The sequence below is a fragment of the Acipenser ruthenus genome, chromosome 4 (assembly GCF_902713425.1).
Source record: "Acipenser ruthenus chromosome 4, fAciRut3.2 maternal haplotype, whole genome shotgun sequence".
NCBI lineage: Eukaryota > Metazoa > Chordata > Actinopteri > Acipenseriformes > Acipenseridae > Acipenser > Acipenser ruthenus.
Window position 1 is genome coordinate 25,542,362 of NC_081192.1, and position 25,068 is coordinate 25,567,429.

At 37.0% G+C, this 25,068-nt stretch overlaps 1 protein-coding gene across 6 annotated transcripts in view; it reads right to left on the reverse strand.

Moving 5' to 3' along the window:
- The window catches only part of LOC117400528 (extracellular sulfatase Sulf-1-like), a 103,507-nt gene that overhangs the window by 55,249 nt on the left and 23,190 nt on the right, over positions 1–25,068 (reverse strand). For 2 of the 6 annotated variants that reach the window (XM_034000624.3, XM_034000627.3), the window contains exons 1-2: positions 22,970–23,293; positions 650–888 (exon numbers count right to left, since the gene is read on the reverse strand). In XM_034000624.3, coding sequence (XP_033856515.3) covers positions 650–821 — 172 coding nt within the window. In that variant the 5' untranslated portion in view covers positions 822–888; positions 22,970–23,293. Of the gene's footprint in view, positions 1–649; positions 889–1,289; positions 1,512–5,268; positions 5,523–14,752; positions 14,813–22,969; positions 23,295–25,068 lie in introns of those variants that run through there. The other 4 variants (XM_059022227.1, XM_059022226.1, XM_034000626.3 and 1 more) reach the window with 4 other exon arrangements.

A 25,068-nucleotide genomic window follows, 5' to 3' on the forward strand; every position in this document is an offset into this window, starting at 1 on the left:
ATCTATGTCCTTACCAATAAACTGCGGAGATGCATACAATTAAACAGATGTTTGCCTTTAATAAAACAGAAAAATGCATGGCCACTCTCTCTTCCACATGCTAAATTATACTGTACAGCATCTAACCCTCTGTCATGGTTATGTCATGCCATAGGTAATATACTGCTGAGCGCAACATGTTTTGTCATATGGGACTGCCTCTTGCTGTCACACTTTTAAATAAGCTTGTAAAATAAGTGAAGTACTTTTAAATATAATTGGCTACTGTTTGCATGTTACAAAATGCAAGTTTACGTGCTTGTGACATCCTGCTGAGGTTGAATTTTTGTTTAAAAAATGATTAAAATATGTTGATATTTTATAAATTATAATAATGTATTACTTTGATCAATCTACAAAAAGTTTGCAACTTTCACATTGTTTGCTCAGTTTTTATTCTACAGTTTTTAAGTTCTCCAAGAAGTAAACAAAATGACTACCACCACTTCCACTGCTACAAAAATAATGTACTTTTCCAAGAAATACTTGTGTGAATAAGTAAAAACAAAAAAGCAAATGGATGAAGGAGTTATCCAAAATGTTTGTCAGCCTGACAAAGAAAAAAAGAGAAAAAAAAAAAAAAAAAAAGGAAAATGACACGTTGACTTACCAAGCTCGACATCCTGATCGTCAGTGAGGATCAGGATAATGTTGGGTCTGATGTTGCGCCTGTCCCGCTGCACGCGCCCTTTCAGCCCCTGTCCTCCTGTCGTTGATCCATCACATCTTTGCAGTTCAATAATGAACAGAACCAGAAACAAGGCGAAACAGAAACACTTCATTGTGGCAGATCTGATGCCACCCAACTATACCTCGGATGTAATCAGTAACTGGAGTTTTGATGTTAGTCTGGAGAAAGAAAAAAATAAGAAAAAGCCAATTGATATAACTATAACAAAAGCATTTCCATTTTAATTGTGTGGATACAGTTACGATGTGGAGGTAAATGTGTATAGTAACAGTGAGTTCCTTATTTTTGGTATAAGTGGACCAAAACGCAGGCTCCTGCTGAAACCTATTAACCACACTCTTCCATAAAATCAGTAACATCTGCTGTCTAAAGTATGTTAGAAGTCAAATCTAAATATACACAGCTTTACTTAAAACTAGCTTTTTATCAGATTGTTTCATATTATTAATTACTATTGAAACTGTCTTCACACAGATCTCATTTCAATAATGTGCCTATATTTTCAAAAAACACACAGCTGCCACACTTTTAAAAAATAAAAAAAGCAATGCCATCTCACCTTAATCAAAAAAACGCAAACATTTTCAGGAGAGAAATTAAGATATGGAGTCCTGCAGGTCAGTCACTCACCGCCTGGGTAACATCAAATAGTCTCTACTCAAATGCTCCAGCTTCCTCAGCACTCACTTTAAAAAGTGACAGTATGACAAACTCTGAAAGATTAGTGAAAGCTCTTTACCGTGCCTTGTCTATCAACATCCCTGTAAATATCAGCCAGTGTAATGCAGATAACCCCTAGCTGGCTAACTTACTCCCAGAAGCTCTGCTCTCCCCAGACGCCACAGAAAGCCTATCAGAGCCCTGTCAGTCAATGCCTCATGGCCGTGAACCCTGGTGGAAACACCACAGGGTCTAGGGAGTGGGGGGTATTTATGCTGCATAAATCCAACCCTGTAATTGCTAATGATGGATTTGTCATGAAACATAAACTTAGCCTGCATTCCTTGACATTTTCAGCAGTATTCCAACCACAGGCATACAAAAAATCCTAACTATAGCTATAGCTTGCTCCCCTCCTATTTAGAATTAAATACATATGGTGATATCCAGTTGCAATAAAATATTTTAAAACAAAGTAAAGGCTGTATAATCAATTCGTCATCATCCTTACATTGCTAATTATGGAAAACAAGCATGGGGATTGCATCCTACCGGTCTTTATTATAATTTAATGAGATTCATCAAAAAGACTCGCCTCCCACACCTGAGACTTTTTCTTCTATTTAGCCATTTGATACCGAGTACCAGATGAGCGAGCATGACTAATTGGAATATAAAAAGGTCATCATCGGGAGAAAAAACTCAAACTCAGCAACTGCAATGCATATTTTAAAGAAACGATATGTAGCTGAAAGAACACTGTGCGTCTCGCCAGATTACTGCATATACCCAGTAATGCCAAGATCCTATTCACAGCACAAACTGCACAGCCGTGGACTCTTTCGCAGTACAAAGCTGCCTCTTCATTATGCAGATCACTGCTGCATTCTTACTGATCTGATAGTCAATCTGACCTTGATAGACATCCTACTGATGCAGGTGTCCTTAACACAAGGAAGGGCGCTTAAATCTGGCTCAAGCAATAGCTCTTGTTATAGTATGCTGCTGGATTTTAGTTTTTAAGAAAACAATTACAGAAATAAGCTATGGAAATCAGCAGCAATTACAGTCCAGTTGCAAGACGTCAGGTTTCTGAATTTCTCCTGTATGAACATTTTTAATTTCTTGTGGACTGAAAACTTTTTTTAGATAGACAAAGCCAGACCAGCCAGTTCAATCAACCTGACTACACTGAGCAAACACTGGCACTGTTAGAATCCCTGCAGTACAAAATGGCCGGTTCCAGACATGCTCAGTCTGGACTCCCAAGCTTTATATATATACAGTGCTACCCAGTTATAATGCAGTTGTCGGGGTCCATGTGACCGTGTTATTTGTGTTTTTTTCCCTTATTACAAATATTGGCAGTTTTGTTCCCAAAATGATTTCAATGGCCAAATTAATACTGTAGCGTACCATTGAAAATGAAGGAAGGAGACACACACAATTTGCAGGCACTCGAATCCACGGTTTATTGGGACGATTATTCCTGACCCGTCAGCCTGGGCCACACCAAAAACAAACAGTCTTGCACATTGACACAACAGCTTGTTTGACTCGGCTGTCAGCTCTGTCCCCACCTACCAGGACGTCAATCAATCCCGGCTAAGGCAAGCTTACCGCTTCCCTGCTTACACACACACACACAAACAGACACACACACACAGTCTGTAGACCAGTCATGTAACAGTATAAATCCTGGGTCGTTACAATATATACAGTATAATAGAAACTGCTATTCCACCAGTTTAAAGTTTACACCACTCTTATTTAGATTGTATATTTTTTATAATAAATGTTGTAAACTGTAAATAAATAACACAGAATCCGAGGATGTCTGTACACACTTGTATTGTTTCGTACTTGTTTTTTAACATTAGTTGACAGTGTGTTTGTTTTATAAGTACTGTATGTCCCAGTTTCAGCTTAAATGGGCTTAAATAGGTTAATGTAAAACAACAATAAAACCCAAAGTTTGTGAGTCAAATTGCATTATGGGGAAAATGGGAGCTACAACCTTACCGTGTTATAACCAATTCTGCACTATAACGGATCTCGTTATAACGGGGTAGCACCGATATATTATATACACAAGTTTAAATACTGGTCAACCATGGTGTGCTACAGCAATCTGCAGTGTCAAAAGGTTTGATGAACAGCAAACTTTATATTATAATGCAATAATACATGTTAGAAAAATAATTAAATCAAACCTGGCTGCAAAGGTTTGATTAACATTCTTGAACTTCAATTGTTCATTCATGCTACTTCTGAAGTCCTATTTCCTACCAGTGACATTTGAAAATCTGCCCTACACGGTTTTCCAGCTGCAGTAGGAAAGAAGTGAACAAAGCATTGTCGGGTGACAGAAGAATGTGATGTTTATATAGGATGCTGTGAGGGAGTTTAGACACCAAAAACGATTCCAGTATGAGAACATAGACTGGTGCGAAGTAACACCCAAAATTAAATCCTCTACACTTCAGCAAAATGTAAGCCCTTTCTTTTGTTCAGCCAGGCTTTTATAACATAACCACAACCATTTCAACTAGAGTCTCCTACGGTATGCCTTACTTCCACTCTCCACAAACACAACATTTGGCAAATTGTTATAAGTCTGTCGTTACTTATTGGTGACGATAGTGCTGTGCATTGGTTCTTTATGTGGCAATTATTGTGTACCACTTTCACTGCTTTTATATTAATGATCGTCTGCAGTAAGCCTTGCATTCCAGACCACGGTTTTTTTGTTTTCATTTCAGACTGGCTAAAGCAGCTGGAGGAAACCAAATTGGAAAATAAATCTGATAACACATTGCTTGTTTATGCTCAAACCCATTTTAATAACCTTTGGTGTATTTTGGATCTGTCCATTAAAAAAAAAAAAAAAAAAAAAACTTAAAAAGTACTGGAAAGAGCCAGGTAACACTAATAAAAAAATGCCACTGCAGAATACAAAATTGAAATAAATTGCAGCACAAACATTTTCATATTAATGGGCAAAAACAGAATGCACCTTTTTTTTTAAACGGGATAGTCTAATATTTAATATTAAATGTTTGTTAGTAATTTAATTCATCCCAACATTTCAGTACAGTGTATCTAAAGCACAACAACTAAAATTAATTCATCATCTTTTAAACCTCCAACCGCAATGTAACCATGACATATTCAAAATACACAAAGCTACTGGATGTAGAGTCCTACATCTGGTCAGGTACCCGCGGGTGTCGGCAAAAGCGGGTCAGGTTCGGGTCGGAGTGTGAACTTCCGCGGTTTACGGTTCGGGTGCGGGTCTGTGGACGAGCTAAAACAAAAGATAGCGCAGGGTTTCTATCTTGTAGTGGATAATAGTTTGCGAGGTACATAAGAGGTGTGGAATTCTTTTGGAATCATAACGAATGAAAATAATGAAGATTTGACTGGATTCGTTTCTATTATGTTTTTTTGTTAACAGCAGACACATAAATTGGCACATCTCTGCGAAAGCACAGGTGTAGCTCCCTTTCAACTGGTGGTGGCATGAAAGTTGTGCACATTCGGCGATGTCGCCGCTTCAATTTGAATAGTGAACATGCAACTTTTACCAAGCCGTTCAGTGAGCTGTAATCTTATATCGTGTGACATTTCTTCAAAGAGGTGGGAACAGAGCAAAGTAGCCAAGACTGAAAATGTATAGTGCAGAGTGAAGTAAGGCGAACATTTTTAGCAGTTTACATTTTAACAGTAGTTGCACGTATACACTACAAACACAAACAAACACGCTGTGCACAATAATTGCAAAAACCGTTTCATTTTACAAAAAAGTGCAAACAGAAACAAACAAACAAAAAAAAGCTGTGTCACTTGTTTCTTAGCTTATTGTAGTAACTTGTTACCTTTGTAAGTCGCCGTGCATAAGGGCGTCTGTCAAGCAAATACAAAAAGAAAGGCTATGCTCCTGCTGCCTTCAAACCAAAACTAAGAATTTGCTGAGGGCACATCGTTTCCATCTAAATATGGCTGCGCGTTTTAACTGCATTTTCTCAGGTACAGCTCACCAAAGATAATCTATTTATTTCTATTCTATTAAATAGAATATCTTTGAGCTAACCTTGGACGTATTTGCGCTACGCCAAAAGGTTAAACAGCATTCAAAAATTGAAACTCGAGTCGCTATTGAAACAATCTTTAAAAATGTATCAATGGGCTCTATTCATTATTAACAAGCGTTCATTATCGGGGTTTGCGGTATCACTTCGCAAATCTCTTTACTCGTGATTCATTAATTGAAATAGTAAATTAACGCATAAGCGACGAACGGTGTTTCGTGAATCACCTTTCACGACGTGGGAACGCCCAATCCACGGCTAATTAACACGGGAGCAGCTCTATTTAAAGAGCCCACACGCCTTAATTATGGAAGCATACTCCTAAAGGAACCTGTTCGTGGTGGAGACGCATGAGTCTGATAGTGACCCGCAAGCAACTAAAACATTATCTAGAAAAACAAAATTCAAGGCAAATGAAAAAGGTTTATATATAACTAGGTGGTGGTGGTGTTATTATTATTATTAGTCGTAGTCGTAGTAGGGGGCTAGTATTACCATTAGAAGATAAATGTCATGTTTTAATTTTAGATCTCCGTGATTGTGTCACCAGCATTGTCAATACAAAACCTGACCTTGCAATCAAAGGTAATGCATATTAATAAGTGATCGAGGCATATTGCTGATGTAGTCAACAGCTAAATGTATGAATTGATTTGCTTCAGGAAACCATGAGAAATCCACTCCACATCCACAGGCTGAAGAAGCGTTGAACACAACTGTCATCTTCCTCAGTAATCAGGATGTTGCTGATCCTACCAATTTAAATAGTGATAGTGGTGACGTGCATTACGATTCAGATTTTGAGGAAAGAAATCCAAATGCAGAATCAGAAACTAATGTCTTTCTTTCTAAAATTGAGTGGCACATGGCTATGCACGGTAATCTGTTTGGAGATATGGTCAACAAACTAACATTTAATGTCCGCTTCCCTAAATTATTTTATCAAGTGCAGTTCCACAGCTAGCAGTGAAGACAAATGCATATCCACCGACTCTGTGTATACTGCTTCACAGGGAATGCACACCGAGTGGGAAGCATCCTTCATATCTGCTAAATCAGTGGCTTAAAAATAAAGAAAAAAAAATGAAACCTGCAACCCTAAAACTGAGAACACAGAGGATGAATGCAGGAATACATTCCAAAAGACAAACGTTAGAGTAATGTCTCCTGAAAAAGGATAGGAAGGATCCTTCCAATAGGCCTTTTATTTAAAAAAAAAAAAAAAAAGTTACAAGGAGTTGAATCAATGTTATTTTGTGACTACATCTGTTCATCTTTTTGTATTTGTCTATATAATCGGCATGCAATTAATTCAAATATAAATTAATACAACTTTTTCACTGAATCAAATCTGTAGGCCTATCCATTACTGTCCACTTTATTGTCCATATGTTTTGCTTCCATATATAAACATAATGAAGCCTATACATTATCATAAAATAATATAGCCTCCTGTTCAATCCCTCAAACACACTTATTTTAGAATATGGATACAAATATTACCCATATTAGTATACGTCACAGGCCTATCATGTCGAGGAGAAAGTGTTAATGAGATGTCGTCTTCTCTCTCCCCTTCTATTTCAGTCATTATTGTAGATGACGTTTTCTGTGGCCAAAGAGTCACTATCTCAACAGATTTCTGTGCGATGTTATGTAAAATACAACAGGCTGCTATGATTTTGCAGCACATTTGTGGATCATACTGAAGAGATTCACCAGACTTCTCAAGACAGTGAAAGCGCATCTTCAGTAATCCAATCGTTTGCTCAATGACCGTTCTTGATGCTGAATGCACTGCATTAAATCTCTCATCTGCTGCTCCATTTGGATTGCTCACTGGAGTGATCAAATAGGATCTCAAGGGATAACCACTGTCTCCTATAAAATAATTACATTAATATTTAAAGTCCTGTTTGTATTATTATTATTACTTCCATTTAGCAGATGATAGCAATGCCAGTCCCACACAACAGTGAACATTACAATGTACAGATGAAATAGACAATAAATAATACATTACAATTACCCAGTAAGAAGCCATCAGGACAATTATCACCTTCAAAATAGGCACATAATGCACTTCGATCCCAAATGGACGCATCATGTGTAGAACACGTTACCATTATTAGATGGTGCCCTTATGGCTATATGCGAGCAATCGATTGCCCCTAAAACATTAGGCATGCCTGCAATATTGTAGAATCCCTGCTTCACAGAATTGTGTTCCCTTGCATTAAGTGGGAAGGAGATATAAGTAGATATTCTAGATAGTAATTAATTGGTAACTTCTTTTACAATCATACTCATTGTGGACTGACTGAATCCAAATGCATCACTGTTGTTTCTTTGGAATGATCCTGAACTGTAAGACATTAATGCAGCTAGCTATCTATTAATTGGAGCAATGGATTGACTCCTTCTTGTTTTACAGTGAATCTCTGGCTCAAGATCCCTGTACAATTCCAATATATTTCCACAGCTCAAGTGGAACCTCTTTTTCTATTTCTTCATCTGTAAGTGTCATATAATACATTCTGTCTCGGAACTGTCGTTTTCTTCGTTTTCTAGTGTGGATTGTGACGCCAGCGTTATCTATGAAAAAAATGCAGTAATGAATAGGGCCCAATGTTCTGTAAATGTGTTGACTGCAAAAAAAAAAAAAAAACATAAAAAGCAGACAAATAGATTTTTTAAAACAACCTTGAGTGACAAATTCAGCAACCATTTTCAAGTTTTGTAAACCTTTTTAAATTATGTTGACAAAGGAACATGCAATTTCCATATTTTGCACTGGAGAAATGTTTAACGGCAAACCTTTAAACAACGGCAAACCTTAAATGACAAAACCCAAATTTTTGTATTTTTCTTTACATTTCTAATACTACATATAAATAATTATGAAGTTTTAAAACCACAGATACCTTCAAATTCTTAGTAAATTATAACATCATATATGCCACTGACTCGCTAGGTCAATGTACAGACTAATTTAAGTAAAACACCATCATGAAGTCGGTATTTGTTTGACCCCGTTGTCACAGTAATCAAATGCACCGCGCTGATAAAAGTATGACTTTACATTGTAAAATGCTGCAAGGAAAATAAAATGCATATTTTTCACGGTAAATTGCAAGAAGCTGAAAACAACTTTTTGTTTTTGCTTACGAAATCAGCTCTCGGCTCGCCAACGCCTGCCATTGCTACAGTATATGTTCCAAACACAGTAATTTTTCAGTTCCCAAAATATTTTTAAGATGGAAAATCGGCTATAGATGGAGCACTCCCACCCCCTTCAATACGCCTGTGTACAGTAGTACTTACTTTGTACAGTAGTATTTGACAATGGCACACATTTGATCTTTTGACTTCCTTACCTAGCATTGTTCAACGATGTCCAGCTCCTCCCTGACTCAGGCTTTTTTGATTTTGCAATGTGCAGAGATGCAAGATACAATGCTTTCAGGGCTTTTTTTCCTTAAAACACATCTTGGCAAATAGATTAATTGTTTTCTAAGAAATAAACCACAGCTTTTGTTTGTGCATTCCGGGTAATTAAATGCCTTTTAAATTTGGAAGCCTTCAGGGTTTCCTTTGCAAGCATTTCTAGGCACAACACACACTTTGGAGCTGGATCATTTTCAGTCCCACACCAATGAAGCCAAACTCAATGTAACTGTGGTCATATTTCCTTGATACAGGCTTGCTTTTCTTTTCAGGTGGAGGCATTGGACTTGTACTTAGATCGCTAGTACTCTCTCGTTTTAAAAACATATCAATTTTAACAAATTGATTGTGTAAGGGAGGGACGGACGGTGGGTTAGGTCGGCCAGGGTGTCCTCGGCTCACCGCATACCAGCGACCCCTGTAGTCTGGCTGGGCGCCTGCAGGCTTGCCTGTAAACTGCCCGAGTGCTGCGTTGTCCTCCGACGCTGTAGCTCTTGGGTGGCTGCATGGTGAATCCGCAGTGTGAAAAAAAGCGGTTGGCTGACGGCATACGCTTCATAGGACAGTGTGTGTTCGTCTTCGCCCTCCCGAGTCAGCGCAGGGGTGGTAGCGGTGAGCTGAGATTAAAAAATAATTGGCCATTCTAAATTGGGAGAAAATAATAAAAAAATAATTGTCAACGACTAAATTTATGGAAAAAAAAAGTGTGTGTTTGAAACCATCCGTGAAATCACTTATTCTTTTGTTTACTTCCCTGTTTATGACATGATTGTGGATGACGCACGCACGACTAAATGGCTGGAGCTTCCGGCTTGCAGAGACACTGTTGGATTGAGCTGATTTTAAATACATAAATACATAAACAAACAAAAAAAAGAAACTTGTGAAGTCTGTTTTACTCTTGGCCAGGGTGTCTTGACGGAAAACATACCGTAATCAATATGAAAATTGCACTTTTCTGAAAGCAGTACCAGAGATGGCTCATGCGCAGAAAAGATGAGCATTTTACAGTACTGGAGCAGACGGGTGCAATTATAAAACTTTGATTTATTGGTATTAGCTGTCAGGTTTTTTTTGTACCATTTAATCAAATTTCACTTCGATCATTTACTACTGTAAGTTCTATATCTTGTCACAGTGCAGATACTAAGGTATTTCAATTATGAAAGACGCTTCTCCAGGATAACACACTGCAGCAAGTAAAAACCTGCAATAACTTAATGATAAATACATCCCAATTTATTTCAAAGCCTCAAAAAAAAAATTAAAAAATCCATGGTTTGCATAATGTGAATCAGTTGTACAGCAACTTACAGAACTCTGACTCACACAACCTATTTCATATTACAGTACTTTTTGTGTAAAATTGTATTTAACTATTTAATGAGCGCCTGTAAAATACCTGAAAAGTACTGTCGAGTCTCTGAAGAACAAAAAAAAGAAAATGACTCACAAGTAACAACCTTCGATATTCAGTTCTCCACCACTCAGTTCCATTTTTTTAAGACTGTTTCAGCACACAAGAAGTACACTTGTCATACAAAGGAGACTGGCATAATTAAACCAGATGACATGGCCCAAAATTAAATTGTCCATTCATAAAGGCTGGTCACCAGAGACCATTTCATACAATGCATATTTCAAAGCAGTCTAAATCCCTTCTCTCTCTGACGATTTAATTTCCGTGCAGGCTTAGGCACACAAGAACAATGAACAGGAGGGTTATTAAAGCCTTATGGCATAGTTACCATTCTGTACAATACACTAGAGTAGCTGCCTTTTAATTTAATAATAAAGCATTTCCAACAAAAGTAGAGTAGGACCAAAACATTTCATTTTATAAGTGTTTCTTATAATACTATCAACATTGAAATGTTTGGGGAATGTAAATAAATAAACTGATTAATATTTAATATTGTTATTTATTTATTTATTTTTAATAAATTGTGTTTTGTTATACCAAGCTACATTTTTACTTGGGTTTTAGAGAAAACATCCCAGCATGGGCCTGGCATCTTCCTTCAGTTTGATGACTTGCACAATTTTCTTACTTTGTAAGAAAATACAGTGTTTTAATGACTTGCACAAGCACAAACATAAGTAAACAGGGCTTAATGTATCTTAAAAATATAGGCAAGATTTCACTTTAACCACATTATACTGTATGGTATTGTCACTCTTCTAAAAAAGATTTTAAAACAAACCTCAAGAAACAGAACCCCAAACACATTTTAGAAAATGTTTATCTTTGGTCATCAAAGCTTGTTTTGCAGCTTTCTTTCTAAATTATTATTTACAGCCTTTGTTATGAAAAAAACAATATATATCTAAATAATAAAATATTGCAGTATATATATATTTTCCATAATTCCAATATTGCCATAATCTTTCTAATTAAACTAAATGTGGTGTTTATTTAACTCGTATAGAAAGTAAAAGAACCATTTCTTCATAACATCAGAAAGGAAAAACACACTTGGGACTTTACACTGACATAAAACAGCTCAGCCTCAATGGTGAACTGGGACATGTCATATAAGGTTCAACAGCCCATATGTTTTGCTGAAAAGCGTTCTATCACCTGACACTCCAACAAGTACAAATGAAAGACCAGTAAATTAAGCTATCAACATTATAGGAAACCAGTCTTAACTGTCGTAGTTACCAAGAAAACAAAACACTGTCATTTACCAGCAAGGCCTTCAGCCTTGAAGCAGAGCTATATTTACACGCCTATTCTTGTTGGTTTGTATTATTCCCCAAGAGCCCCTCAGTCATTTGGTGCATTAACTCACATATATGCCTTTATCCGAGTATACAACTATGTATGTATTTTTTTTAGCCAATGTTTCACAAGTCTGGAACCTGTGGCTATAAATGTTTATTAAAAGACCATCTTTATATGTTTAACATTATTTATGAACAATAATATTTTTCAATTTTGACTATTGTTCCTGACTTCTGGGGCACTCTGTAGTGGAAATTTTGGGTGCTAGCAACCATACCAGATATTCAATCTCAACTAGTCTTTCATCTATAAAATATTGGCTGCGAATTTCAAAATCTTGGAACTTTATTAACACATTGCCTGAGCTGCTAAGAGATTTTTGCTCCTTCAAATACCGTTTAGCAGCTTATTAAATTATCTCACTCAAAATAACTTATTACTAAAGGGCTTTTTCGTTGATTAGGCACAACTGCTGGTGATGGTGATAAAAGTCATACAGTTGTTCTTTGTTATATATTAAATTCCATAAAACCACATTTTCTGGCCATCTGGCACATCTTAAACAATTTGCATTAGACAAAAAAGCATAGGTCTGTTTAAATATATAACAGTAAAGATAAAGATAAACGGAACAGTAGATAAGCAGGTTGCTGCAGATGCCAGTTGCAATTATTAAAATGGAAAATAAATATCTATTTTCTATATTTTCAGAAGAATGGCCATGCTTTAGTGCAAACAATTTACACTTTGATTAAATTAAAATGGAGCCAGATAAATTGAAAGGAAGCCTTTGTAGTCTCTAATCTAGCAGAGCGCTGTCCTTAATTATGAATGCATGTAAATATATAATTAAATCTATCTCGCTCAAGAGACTTCAAAATACATTTTCTTCATGCCACAAGGTGGTCCAATGGGAAAGCTGAAGGGAGTTCTAGAATGTTAAGAGGGAAATGATTAAAACCCATAAGCAGGGTTTCACTCAGGAGGGATCTCATACATTCTAGCAAGATATTCCCTGCTGGGGCTCCACAGTAGCTGAGAACTTTAGAGTGTGTGTCTGCAGCGTGAAAGGTCATAAATTAAAACCCTGGCCCAGTTACCTTCTGGAAGCCTGCTGCCAGACAAGCTTGCTGTGAATGCTGTAATAATTAAGAACGTCTCAGGTGGTTGAGTGTTAAACCGGTCACTTCACCACTGTTCATATCTACAGCGAAAGAAGCGAGTTACAGAAAGGAGCTTTAGACTTTAACTGTTCAATTAACACTGATTAATTGAAAATGTGAATTGTGACACGAAACATGAGTAAATATTAATAAAACATTCAACGTGTCATTTTACAGTCTGGTGTGTAGTCTACCATTGCATGGCAAGAGTTTTAAGATACAAATTGAAATTGCCTGTGTCCTAAAACTTTTACCTGATTTACATTGTTCTATTCTTTTAAATGATTTAAATGATCATTGCTACATTTAATCAATCTGCAGCCTTCCCTGGCTACTCGTGGTGACATGCGCAAAGAATCTCCTTCACAACCTGTTCTTTCTAGGTTGCAAAGATTACTGGTAATCTGCCCTCAGCATAAAACTCCTTAATAACAGTTAATATCTTTCACAATGAGAGGAAAGCAGAACAGATAGAGGAAGAAGGAGTTCAATCCATCTCAGTTCCTCTTCTGGCTCTCATAATCCTCAAACCACAAGCGGCCTGCAAGGTTGTTGATAATTATTATTATTGTTATTTATTTATTGGCAGACGCCCTTATCCAGGGCAACTTCCAGTTGTTACAAAATAGTATCACATTGCAAAATATCACATTACACAATATTACATTACAAAATATCACATTACAGATAAGAGCAGTTAGAAAGTACAATAAAATCAGTAGAACGTGAGATCAAATTCAAATAAGAGCAAAATAAAGAATACAACATATAATTACATTTAAGAGCGAGTTCGACTAAGAGCAGTAAACATATAGTAAAAATATTTGCTTATAAGAGTAAATCCCATTAAGAGCACGTAGTAAGTGTGATACATGCATAAGAACAATTTCAAATAAGAGCAATTGCAAAAAAACGTGAATGCAGCTGTCATCAGACTTCTCCAGACTTTAATGATATGTTTACTGCGTTATCAAAGCAGCGGTACACATTGCTGAATCGTCCAACATATTCTAATCAGGGCCAGCCAGCATCATACCAAAATGTTGTAATCATAGCTATCAGGTGTCTTGACCTTTTTAAGGTCAATTCAACTCCAGGGTATATGAACGGTAAAAAAACATTTTTAGTGTTGATCCTGGTTATTTTTTAGATCTTCCTGAATTTTGTGTTTTTAACTGATTCTCAGAGGCTGCTCATTTTTTTAAGTACTTATTTCCTTCCTGCTATTGAGCAAGAAAACCAATAGCTATTGAGCAACAAGCACTAATGAAGAGGAGGATCATGTGCCCAATGCATAAAGCACTAAAGCAAAACAAAATGGTATTCAATTAAAGTAAAACACTGTCACAACCCCATGCGCATTTAACTTTAATATGCAGTAACATACATTAACATAATAAATTGATAAAGAAAAGGAAAGGAAAAATATTTTGCTTAATAGTTTTTTCTCTGCTGAACAAGGAATAAGAAATAACTATTTGCTTATTTATCAGAACATCTACCAAGAGAGATATTGATTCAGCAGAGTTTCAAAGGAGTTTCCAAGTCATAAAATATTTTTTTCTACCCTTTCTGCCAATATCAACTATTGCCAGTGTAGTGTTTATTGACAGAGGTCAGGTTAGCTCTGGTTAATTCAAGGAAACCTTTATCTTACAGAATGTTCCTTTCCATGGAATGTTCCATCTATAGATGTTTAGGTTTATACAAATGTTGATTTCTACTTCAAAAGATTTCCACTTCTATTGTTCTCGTAATTGTTTCTTGTGCAGACTGGTCACTGCTTTTTCATATCATATTTTAAAGGTTCTTCCATTTGGTTATTTTTTAGTTTAGTTTTTGTGCAAATGTGTGGAAACTATATTCTCTATCTGAACATGAGAAAATGTACTTAAACAGCCAATTTGAAACAAACAGTAATTGGAAAACCTACCGACTGATCCTGTTGTCACAATTATTTAGTATGTACTCCTCAGGAAGAAGCCCAGAGATCCTGTTGAGTGAACAACCATAGTATGATCCCTTTTCTGTAATGCATCATAATTATGAGAAACAGATTTCAACAATGCAAACAAATATGGCTACAATTAACTTAAAATCTGGCGGAATGTAAAATGGGAGACACATATTTTAATCTCATGTTTTTCTTGTAAATGGTGAACGCCGTATCTTGTGAAAGCTGAGTTATATAACAATGATCAAGTTTCTCTTACATAATTATTCACCTTTTTCTGAGCTGGGCATCCAAATGTTTGTTGTGTGAAAGTTATTGAAAAATATGGCCGAATAGGCAAATGTCTAAACTTATAGTGTGTTTCCACACCATTGCTAAGCACATGTATTTACTCTACTGAACAGTTGGCAGACACTGCTGGAGGACATCACTTGAGGTAAATAGGACCCTGTTCACACCTACGATTTGAGGTGGCCCAGGGCCAGCCCAGATTTAGGCCGCCGCGTCGATGAGGCCCAGGGCCTGCAATCCGAGGCCAGGGTCGGCCTTTACATATATATGAACGCAAAGCAGATTTAGGGCCAGCTTTTCGTATCACATGACCAATGTGGTTACGTAGCTCAGTAAACACTCCCATACTCCCACACGCGCAAAAGGTAAATAGAAAGCTGAATGTTGTGCTAGGCAAGACGGCAGTGGATCAGTATTGAATGGTAATTATTTCTACATCATACAACTTTAATTATAAAAATATTAAATTTTAAAAAATCTAGCGAGTTAACATTCAGGTTGTTTCTGTCACATAATATACAAGCTGCAGTGCATTCATAATTATACTTAATTTGTCACAATTACATTTTCTTCCTGTTATTTAGTAACTAAGCGATAAATATAAAAACTGCAGGATTGTCAATCTCAATAATGATTGATAATGCTGGCAACTTGGCATATTCAGCCACCATTATTTATTTTGCATGCAACGATATACAAAGCTACAGAAGTGTGCGTCTTTACATTAAAATGCCGATCATTTCTTTAGCTGCTTGCTTTTACACACATAAATACTGTTCTCATCCACAAATATTAAGATTGTTGAGACCCACTGTAATATTTCAATGCCTGTTATTGTGATTATTATTGTTGATGTTATTTTACTGGCACTAGAGCAGTGGTTTATTATGTATCGTGCATGTTGTTGAGCAAAGTGTATTTGATAAGTGATGGCGTATTGCTGTATTTAGATTAGGGCGATTCCCTTAATGAAGTTGTCGTTTACATGTGGGACAAGGATTTTGTTGTAGCCATATGTTCGGTAATCTTCCAAGAGAAGGGGTAATGCGAATGTTCGGTCTTTACTGGTAATGGTTAGGGACTAGAGAATAACAATAACAATGATAATAATAATAATGAGTAAACAATAGAATAGTTTAACAATTGTGTTTGTGAACAAAGACAGTATTCATGCAGGTTAAACAAATATACGTATAAATGAGAAGAAACATGTGTAATGTATTTAACATTGTTTAATGCCATGTCTTTCCTTAGGAGGGAGCAGTAGTATATTAGGTGGTCAGTCGTGAGTTTGTCTTGTGAATGCCAGTCATTGTGTACAACCTGATAGTCATTTGCAATCTGAGAAGTATCCATTACGAAAATAAATATTCATACCTGTCAACACAAGCAAGTTGCTGTTTCCCGCGTTCTAAATACCTCTGTGTTCTTACAAGAATAATGTGATTGTAGGTGGGGGTAAGCTCGGACCATCACCCCGTTACACACCATAACATTAAGTCAAAATAGTCAATAATATATCCATCCATCCATCCATTATCTGTAACTGCTTAATCCTATAGAGGGTCGCGGTGAGCCGGAGCCTAACCCAGCTGACACAGGGTGCAAGGCAGACTACACCCTGGATGGGACGCCAGTCCATCGCAGGACAACTAAGGGGCAATTTAGAGAGGCCAATCCACCTAGTCAGTATGTATTTGGACTGTGGGAGGAAACCAGAGTACCCGGAGTACACGTGAACACAGGGAGAACATGCAAACTCCACACAGACAGACCCCTGAGGCCAGAATTGAACCCAGGACGCTGGAGCTGTGAGGCAGCAGCGCTAACCACTGCGCCACCGTGCTGCCCCTCAATACTATATGATTTTTTAAAAGATATACTATAAAATTGCTACTGTGCTGCATTGAAAAAATATATATTAAGAAACATCTGCTACAAATCAAGGATTACTGTATATGCTCTTCCGTGCAGGCTATCGTTCCATTAAAAGTCACATATGCGAACGCGCAAAGGCGCCTTAAACAGCAAATGTAAACAGAGTTGCAGACCTAAATATGCGCCGGCCCCTGAGGTGGCCCTGGGCCAGCACAGTAGTGTGAACGGAGTCTATGTCAAGTAACAGTTTAAGTACAATGCTCCTCTCAACGAAACAGCTCGTTATCACTTGCCCTTTGAGAAAATATCTGACCTTTGTTAGATATTTCATAAAAACTACCTTTTCAGCCTAAAGGTACATTAGAAAACTTTTAGTTCAAAACTTGTCGAACTCCACAGGGAGGTTTTTTTTTAGTGGAACTGTACATCTCAATCTCGCCTCTCAGAGTAGATGAGGCACTATTTATAAAACAACCCCCCCCCCAAAAAAAAAAGACAAGCAATGACCTGGGTAATTCACTGCATGCACTAAGTCAGACATTCATAACTCTACCATCTGAAAGCTGGGGAAAAAACATGAAAATATGCAATCTTAATATAGCCTAGAAGACAGTTTATAATTATTCATTGGAACTGACCTCTGATGAGTGTCTGAAACACAAAATCAATTGAAAAATCATGTTTTTCTTTTTTTATTTTTTATCTTTTAAGATTTAGGCGGTGATTATACCATGGTGGGTTAATGGGAAAATAACACATCCTATTTGGAAATGACATATCTGCATCTTGGAGCTTGGCATGGTTTGTAACAAAAGTTTTGCTTTTGTGGATGAGGAAAAAAAGTTATTAGCAAAAATGCTAATTCAAAAGTATTCATACCCTTTGATGCTATGATAGTATTGTCTACAAGGTGCTAAAAATGTCAATATGATAATACAGAACCTAATTCTAGAAATGTTTTTTTCTCTAACAGCACAGGAAATTTAGTTCCAATACATGGTAAAATGGATTCCATAGCATGCCAAAAGATATTGGCCAATCATCTGAAACCCTCTGCTACAAAACTTGGTTTAAAGTGCAACTGGACATTCCAACACGACAACGATCCAAAGCACACATCAAAATCTACTTCAGAATGGTTAAAGAAGGATAAAATCAAGGAATGACCTAGTCAATGTCCCGATCTAAATCCGATTGAGAATCTTTGGTATGAGTTGAAGAAGGCTGTGCACAAGAGCACAAGAGCACAAGTCCTCAGAATTTGAACTGGAACAATTTTGCGTTGAAGAATGGTCACAAATCACTAAAGAATCATGCCAAAAGCTCATTGACAAATACCCTAATTGTTTAAAAGAGGTTAATTATTGCTGAAGGTGCCTTTTGGAGTTTTGCAAAATAATTGCTGAAATAAATAATTGTAGTCTATTTCTTATAACTTTTTTTCCTCATCCACAAAAGCAAAACTTTTGCTACAAAAGATTTTTCCTACAATTATTTGGTTTTGAGAAATATCTGGAAATAATGCATTTCCATTGGGGTATGTAAACTTTTGACTACAACTGTATATATAATCTTTTTATTTTCTTTTATTATTGGCATACCACTACTGAAGCCAACAGCAGAACAGTGTCTTCTGGTTGCTAATCATCATTTTTATGTAAAAACCTACAGCAACAAAAATTTGTTTAATACAAAAAAGTAAAACAAAGTGTCCACAAGCTTGCCATCATTCTCCACAATAACTAAGAGATCCGTTTTGCCAACTTTGGTCCCAGATGAAAGCTTCTACCACCGGTGGTTCAATGTTTTATTCCAAATTTCAATCGGATGCACTCCGACTATAATTTAATTGTATGTGATATAGGCAGGCTATTCATTTTCAAATATAAGATTGCTTCCCTCCAGGGAGTAGATTATAATACAACAGAACTGACAAGGGCAAGGACGTTGCAGGCTCTGGGACAGCTGAGGGGGACCCTGCCCAATGGCAGCCAGTTCCCTGACCTCCATTCACCAGAAACAAGACAGAAGACTCTCTGCACAATACTGACTAATGGGAACATCCATTCACTTTTCCTGGAGACATTTGGGTGCCATGTTTCCTCTTCAATCATCTGTCTCTTTAGCTGAATTGTAAACCTATTTATTTATTTTTTTTAAAGACAGACTTAAAGGAAGACTAATGAAAATATATAGCCTGTATTACAGTGCACACTTTTTATTTCTGCAATAATCCTGTAAACTTCTAGATCACACAGCCCTAAAAAAATAAATGATGGTCATTATAATAAAGTACCACATAGTTGCCAGCATGTTAAACTACCTTTCAAATGAAAGACATAATAAAACTGCAAGCACAGGAAATGCTGTTCTTTGTGCACCTGGTATAAATTCTGCATCCTTTCTCATTCATTGGCATCATAACAATTCTTAGATTGTTATTGAAATGCTTTTTTCTAATTGTCAAGTTCTTATGTCTTTATGATGCAGCTCAATGACCAGTCTGGTGTGTTCAAAGCTCTCATCATGACATCAGCACTGTCCTTTCACTCCTTCAAAATAGGTCCCACTGAGTTTTAGAGAACTGTGGAAAATATAATGGCATATGCAAAATGTCACTGAAAAGCACAGCAGACATTGCTCCTTTTGCCCATTAAATTGTAAGGATATTATTAACAATTTGGTAATTACATTCAAATTTTGTTTTTGTTTAGTTTAGTTACTTTTAAACTAAACTTGGATTGCACGCTCTGACCATCTTTTTTTCTCAAATTCTTTTCCAGTACTAAACTCTTACTTTTCCTGAGTAGGAAAAACTCCCAAGAGACTTCCCAGAGATACACTCTCACTGACAGACACACACCTCTGTCTCCTGAATGTAACACAAAGAGTGTTAATTGGTTCTCTTATCAGATTGTGGGACCATATCTTGTCTGGTAGTGAATTGGCTTCCAGGTCAACAAAACAATAGCAGCCAAAACAAACAAATCCACAGAAGTGTTAACAATGTGGCTCGTTCATGTCCCTCCTTATCCCCATTAGCTGCTAAACGTTCCCGGAGGATCCAAGCTTTAGGCTGTTTAACAGCATTGTCTTAATGCAATGTGTGCAAGTTTATTTAATTCCAAAGAATGGTACCAACCTCTCTTTATATATTTAAAAGGAATTTGTTTGGATATCCTAAATGGTACATTTAATTGTTTTCTCATAAAATGCTCATGAAAGCTTCTATTAAGATTGGAAAACTGCTCTACATATGAATGAATAAAAAAATTAATAAACTTGCTGAAACCTACATTTCAAAGATGTATCAGTCTCACAGGTAAGCTTGTGTCCTACATGACAGTTTCTGATTGAGTCAGTGATGTACCTGCAACAAACTCTTGAGCGGCTTGGATGGTGGCAGTGTACTAGAATGCATTTCCATCCAGGTGCACTGATGTGTACTGATTACCAGTCTCATTTGATGGATTACTGCACTGGCAACCCAAAACACATTGTGCTCCTGTCACATGAATAATATTTCCTCTTTATTAACAAAAGCCATGGTTAGCTCAGATTCTTTCAGCAAAACTGGTCTCAAGTAGAAGACTACAAAATAGCTATTGTAATCCTATTTTTGTCGGCAGTAGAAATCCATGCATTTCAAAATATTTGTTACAGTTGTTGCTATTGTTTACTTACAGTGTTGTATGTCTATGTATCTTTTGTTCCTAAATGCACTTGACAATGCATGCGCCAGAGTACACATGTCTCCTTCCAGTGTAATTTGAGACCTGCTCATATATTTTAAACTCATGTTGTCTGGCCCACTAGATTCATACTAAGAGACAACTTTTGCAACTAAGACCGCAGCATAAGCTTGCTATTAAAAATGTAAGTCAGAAGGGATTCTTTTTAGTGTATTTGGGCACCCGGATATATTGCAAAGAAAGCAATCCGATTCTTTGTAATGTTGTGAGTTTGGCTCAATTTAGATATTGCCAGGTCTTGCATTAGGGAGCTGGTTAAGTGCAAACAGTTTTTACTCCTGTTAAGCAAGTAAGGATTTTCAGTGATTCTTATGACCTGATCACTTTTGACCCCGCAGGTCGCAACCCTTAAAACCCTAAATTTACTGCTGAGCACGCCTCAAATCATCTTTCTTTTCTGGATGCAAGCAGCTGGCATTTCTAAGAATTTAAAAAAAGGAAACAGTAAAAGTAAAAATAATTTAAACAAATGAACACTGATATGCTTTCAGATACCACTAGCTCTATATTATGAAACTGTTGTGTTAGTACAACACAAAAATACCAATGCACGCTGTTAAAACGTCACTTGCCTTTCCCATTATCTGTAATCAATGATAATAAACCAAATCATTTGGCAGTGTGAATTAGTATAACATTATCTAAAAGCTTGTCAGTGTTTCCTGGCTCTTGAAATCAGGGAATGTGGAAGTTTATTGAACTTGAATGTGAGTCACTGAAACTTCCGAGTGCTTGAACACTGTTATCTTACCTCCTATCTTACCAATGAAAAATGCTCTATTTTATGTTGATATCATTAACACTTAGGGAATCTATGCATTATGAAAATTCTTCTCAACACTTTTCACTAAAGCTTAGAACTAGAGTTAAGAGCATCTGGATTTTAAGTATCATTTTGTAACTTCAGAGGGTGTTTTTAAAATTAAACTTTTGAAAAAAAATTAGGAATTTAACACAGTGGAGTAAAAAGCTTTGAAATATTATTACTTTGAAAAGCTCTAAACAATACAAGTAGCAAACCATTTAAAAAATCAATAATACATTTGTTTTCAAAAGTTGTTAAAATTCAAGTTTTTTGAAAATTGCAGCGCACAGACTGTTTTAATATGTTTCCATGTATTATTTTGTATAATGGTATAGTCATTCTTTGGGACACATTTTTATAGCTGAAAGTTCATCAGTGGCGAGAACAGTATATCTGACTCCACTTCCTTTACTTCATTTTTTCTCCTTCAGGCACACAATTTTTTTGCAAACAGCTCACACATTGTTTACTGCCTTCAGCAATATCTAAAATGATAGGTAACATATATCTTAAATTATTGGCAAGATGTTTCACTGTTAATTTTAGTGAAGTTAAATGCTTAAATTGAAACATAAATATCTGTCTTTCCCTAAGGTAATTGGCAACATTCAGAGTTCAGCTGCAGTATTTTGGGGATAACCGTTTTATTTTACATGCTTGCTGCAGAAAAGTTTTGGGCCATGAATTGTGAATTGCAAAGAACAAATCAAAGCACTCAAGAGTTTGGGGAATTACATCTATCTTAAATCTACTGAAAAGATCTTATGTCAATAAAATAAGTTTCTTAGAAAAATCACCAAATACACAGATGTGATTAAACATACTGTATACCTGTAGCTCTAGTAAAGCTAGCACAAGTAATAGTTTTAGTAATAGATTCATTCTGGAGAGTGTAGGGTTAGAATTAATGATAACATATACAGTACAATGTCTCATGGAAGTAAAGCGTACTGCTGCGCATGCTTTCTCTATAATGATCACGTTTGTAAAATATGGCAAAAATGCTTTTATATGTACTGTAGGTTTTAAAAGCATGTCTTTTAACACCTTTCTCTACAAAGCAGTGCTACACCCAAGCACACTGACAGCTGCAAACTTCCAATAGTTAATTTTATGTTTTGTCCTTTCAAAGACATTTACAGAAATGACTACAGAAATTCAACAGAAAAAGAACAGGTTTTAAACTGTACATGTTGACATCCAATAGTACTTTATATCTGTCTTGTTCACATTTTTTCCCTACCAGTGAAAATGTACTGACTGATTTTTTAAAATGTTTTACTCCAATGCAACTTTGATTAAAAAAACAAAAACTTTAAGCATGAGATTAGTATCTTAAAAGCATCAAACCACACTTTATGGTTATCTGTCTCGTCTACAGCACCATGATATGAAGCTGCCAACTGTTTTTGCAGGACTGCTGCACAGAACTGAAAAAAAAGCAGCAGCAAGTTTTATCTTTTAATTTACCTGAAAAGAAAGAGTTCCTCTGGTTTAAACTGGATTCCCCCTTGTCTCCTTTTCCCCCTTCTTGTGAGGGTTCACACTTGAGGACCACACAGCTCCTGGAAGACAACCTTCCTTCTCTAATCCCTTCTCGAATGTGATGACACACACTAACCCCAACCATCTGTTGAAACACGTCCTCAAGCACTCAGCACAGTGGTGTGTCAAGACAAACTACCCAATCCAATCAGGGAGACTGCTGGGCAGCTCTTAAGAAGCAAGAGGCAGGGACAAGGACAAAAAAAATACTATAGGTTTGGGAACCTGAGATAGAGAGAGAGAGGGAGAGAGAGAGAGAGAGAGAGAGAGAGAGAGAGAGAGAGAGAGAGAAACAACTGCTATAAAAGAAGAAAGGGAGGAGGTGCCGAGGGAGAGAGTGGAGAGGGAGTGGATTATGCCTGCTGACCAGTTATGTTACTTCTCACAACTCCCTGTAATCCCACAGGACCCCCGGGACCCTCAATGCAAGACACACAGAAGCAGAACAGTAACACTTTAATTTTAACCCTTCTACGGGGAGCAATACCCCCCCTACCCCCAGCCGCCCTCTCCTGAAAGCTACACTGCTCCAAAGTAGATGGCAAGGCTATTTGAAATGAAATAATAAAAGTGTTGTCACAGCAGTGGTCTGCAGATTGCACTGAGCTGTTATATCTGCAGCAGCAGAAAAAGCATAAATCTATACATCTTAAGGACTGCCTTTCCCACATTCCTCCAATGCGAAAACATCACCCTCACTCTTTGCTTTCTAGAAGTACAGTGCCTTGCGAAAGTATTCGGCCCCCTTGAACTTTGTGACCTTTTGCCACATTTCAGGCTTCAAACATAAAGATATGAAACTGTAATTTTTTGTGAAGAAGCAACAACAAGTGGGACACAATCATGAAGTGGAACGAAATTTATTGGATATTTCAAACTTTTTTAACAAATAAAAAACTGAAAAATTGGGCGTGCAAAATTATTCAGCCCCCTTAAGTTAATACTTTGTAGCACCACCTTTTGCTGCGATTACAGCTGTAAGTTGCTTGGGGTATGTCTCTATCAGTTTTGCACATCGAGAGACTGAAATTTTTGCCCATTCCTCCTTGCAAAACAGCTCGAGCTCAGTGAGGTTGGATGGAGAGCATTTGTGAACAGCAGTTTTCAGTTCTTTCCACAGATTCTCGATTGGATTCAGGTCTGGACTTTGACTTGGCCATTCTAACACCTGGATATGTTTATTTGTGAACCATTCCATTGTAGATTTTGCTTTATGTTTTGGATCATTGTCTTGTTGGAAGACAAATCTCCGTCCCAGTCTCAGGTCTTTTGCAGACTCCATCAGGTTTTCTTCCAGAATGGTCCTGTATTTGGCTCCATCCATCTTCCCATCAATTTTAACCATCTTCCCTGTCCCTGCTGAAGAAAAGCAGGCCCAAACCATGATGCTGCCACCACCATGTTTGACAGTGGGGATGGTGTGTTCAGGGTGATGAGCTGTGTTGCTTTTACGCCAAACATAACGTTTTGCATTGTTGCCAAAAAGTTCGATTTTGGTTTCATCTGACCAGAGCACCTTCTTCCACATGTTTGGTGTGTCTCCCAGGTGGCTTGTGGCAAACTGTAAACGACACTTTTTATGGATATCTTTAAGAAATGGCTTTCTTCTTGCCACTCTTCCATAAAGGCCAGATTTGTGCAGTATACGACTGATTGTTGTCCTATGGACAGAGTCTCCCACCTCAGCTGTAGATCTCTGCAGTTCATCCAGAGTGATCATGGGCCTCTTGGCTGCATCTCTGATCAGTCTTCTCCTTGTATGAGCTGAAAGTTTAGAGGGACGGCCAGGTCTTGGTAGATTTGCAGTGGTCTGATACTCCTTCCATTTCAATATTATCGCTTGCACAGTGCTCCTTGGGATGTTTAAAGCTTGGGAAATCTTTTTGTATCCAAATCCGGCTTTAAACTTCTCCACAACAGTATCTCGGACCTGCCTGGTGTGTTCCTTGTTCTTCATGATGCTCTCTGCGCTTTAAACGGACCTCTGAGACTATCACAGTGCAGGTGCATTTATACGGAGACTT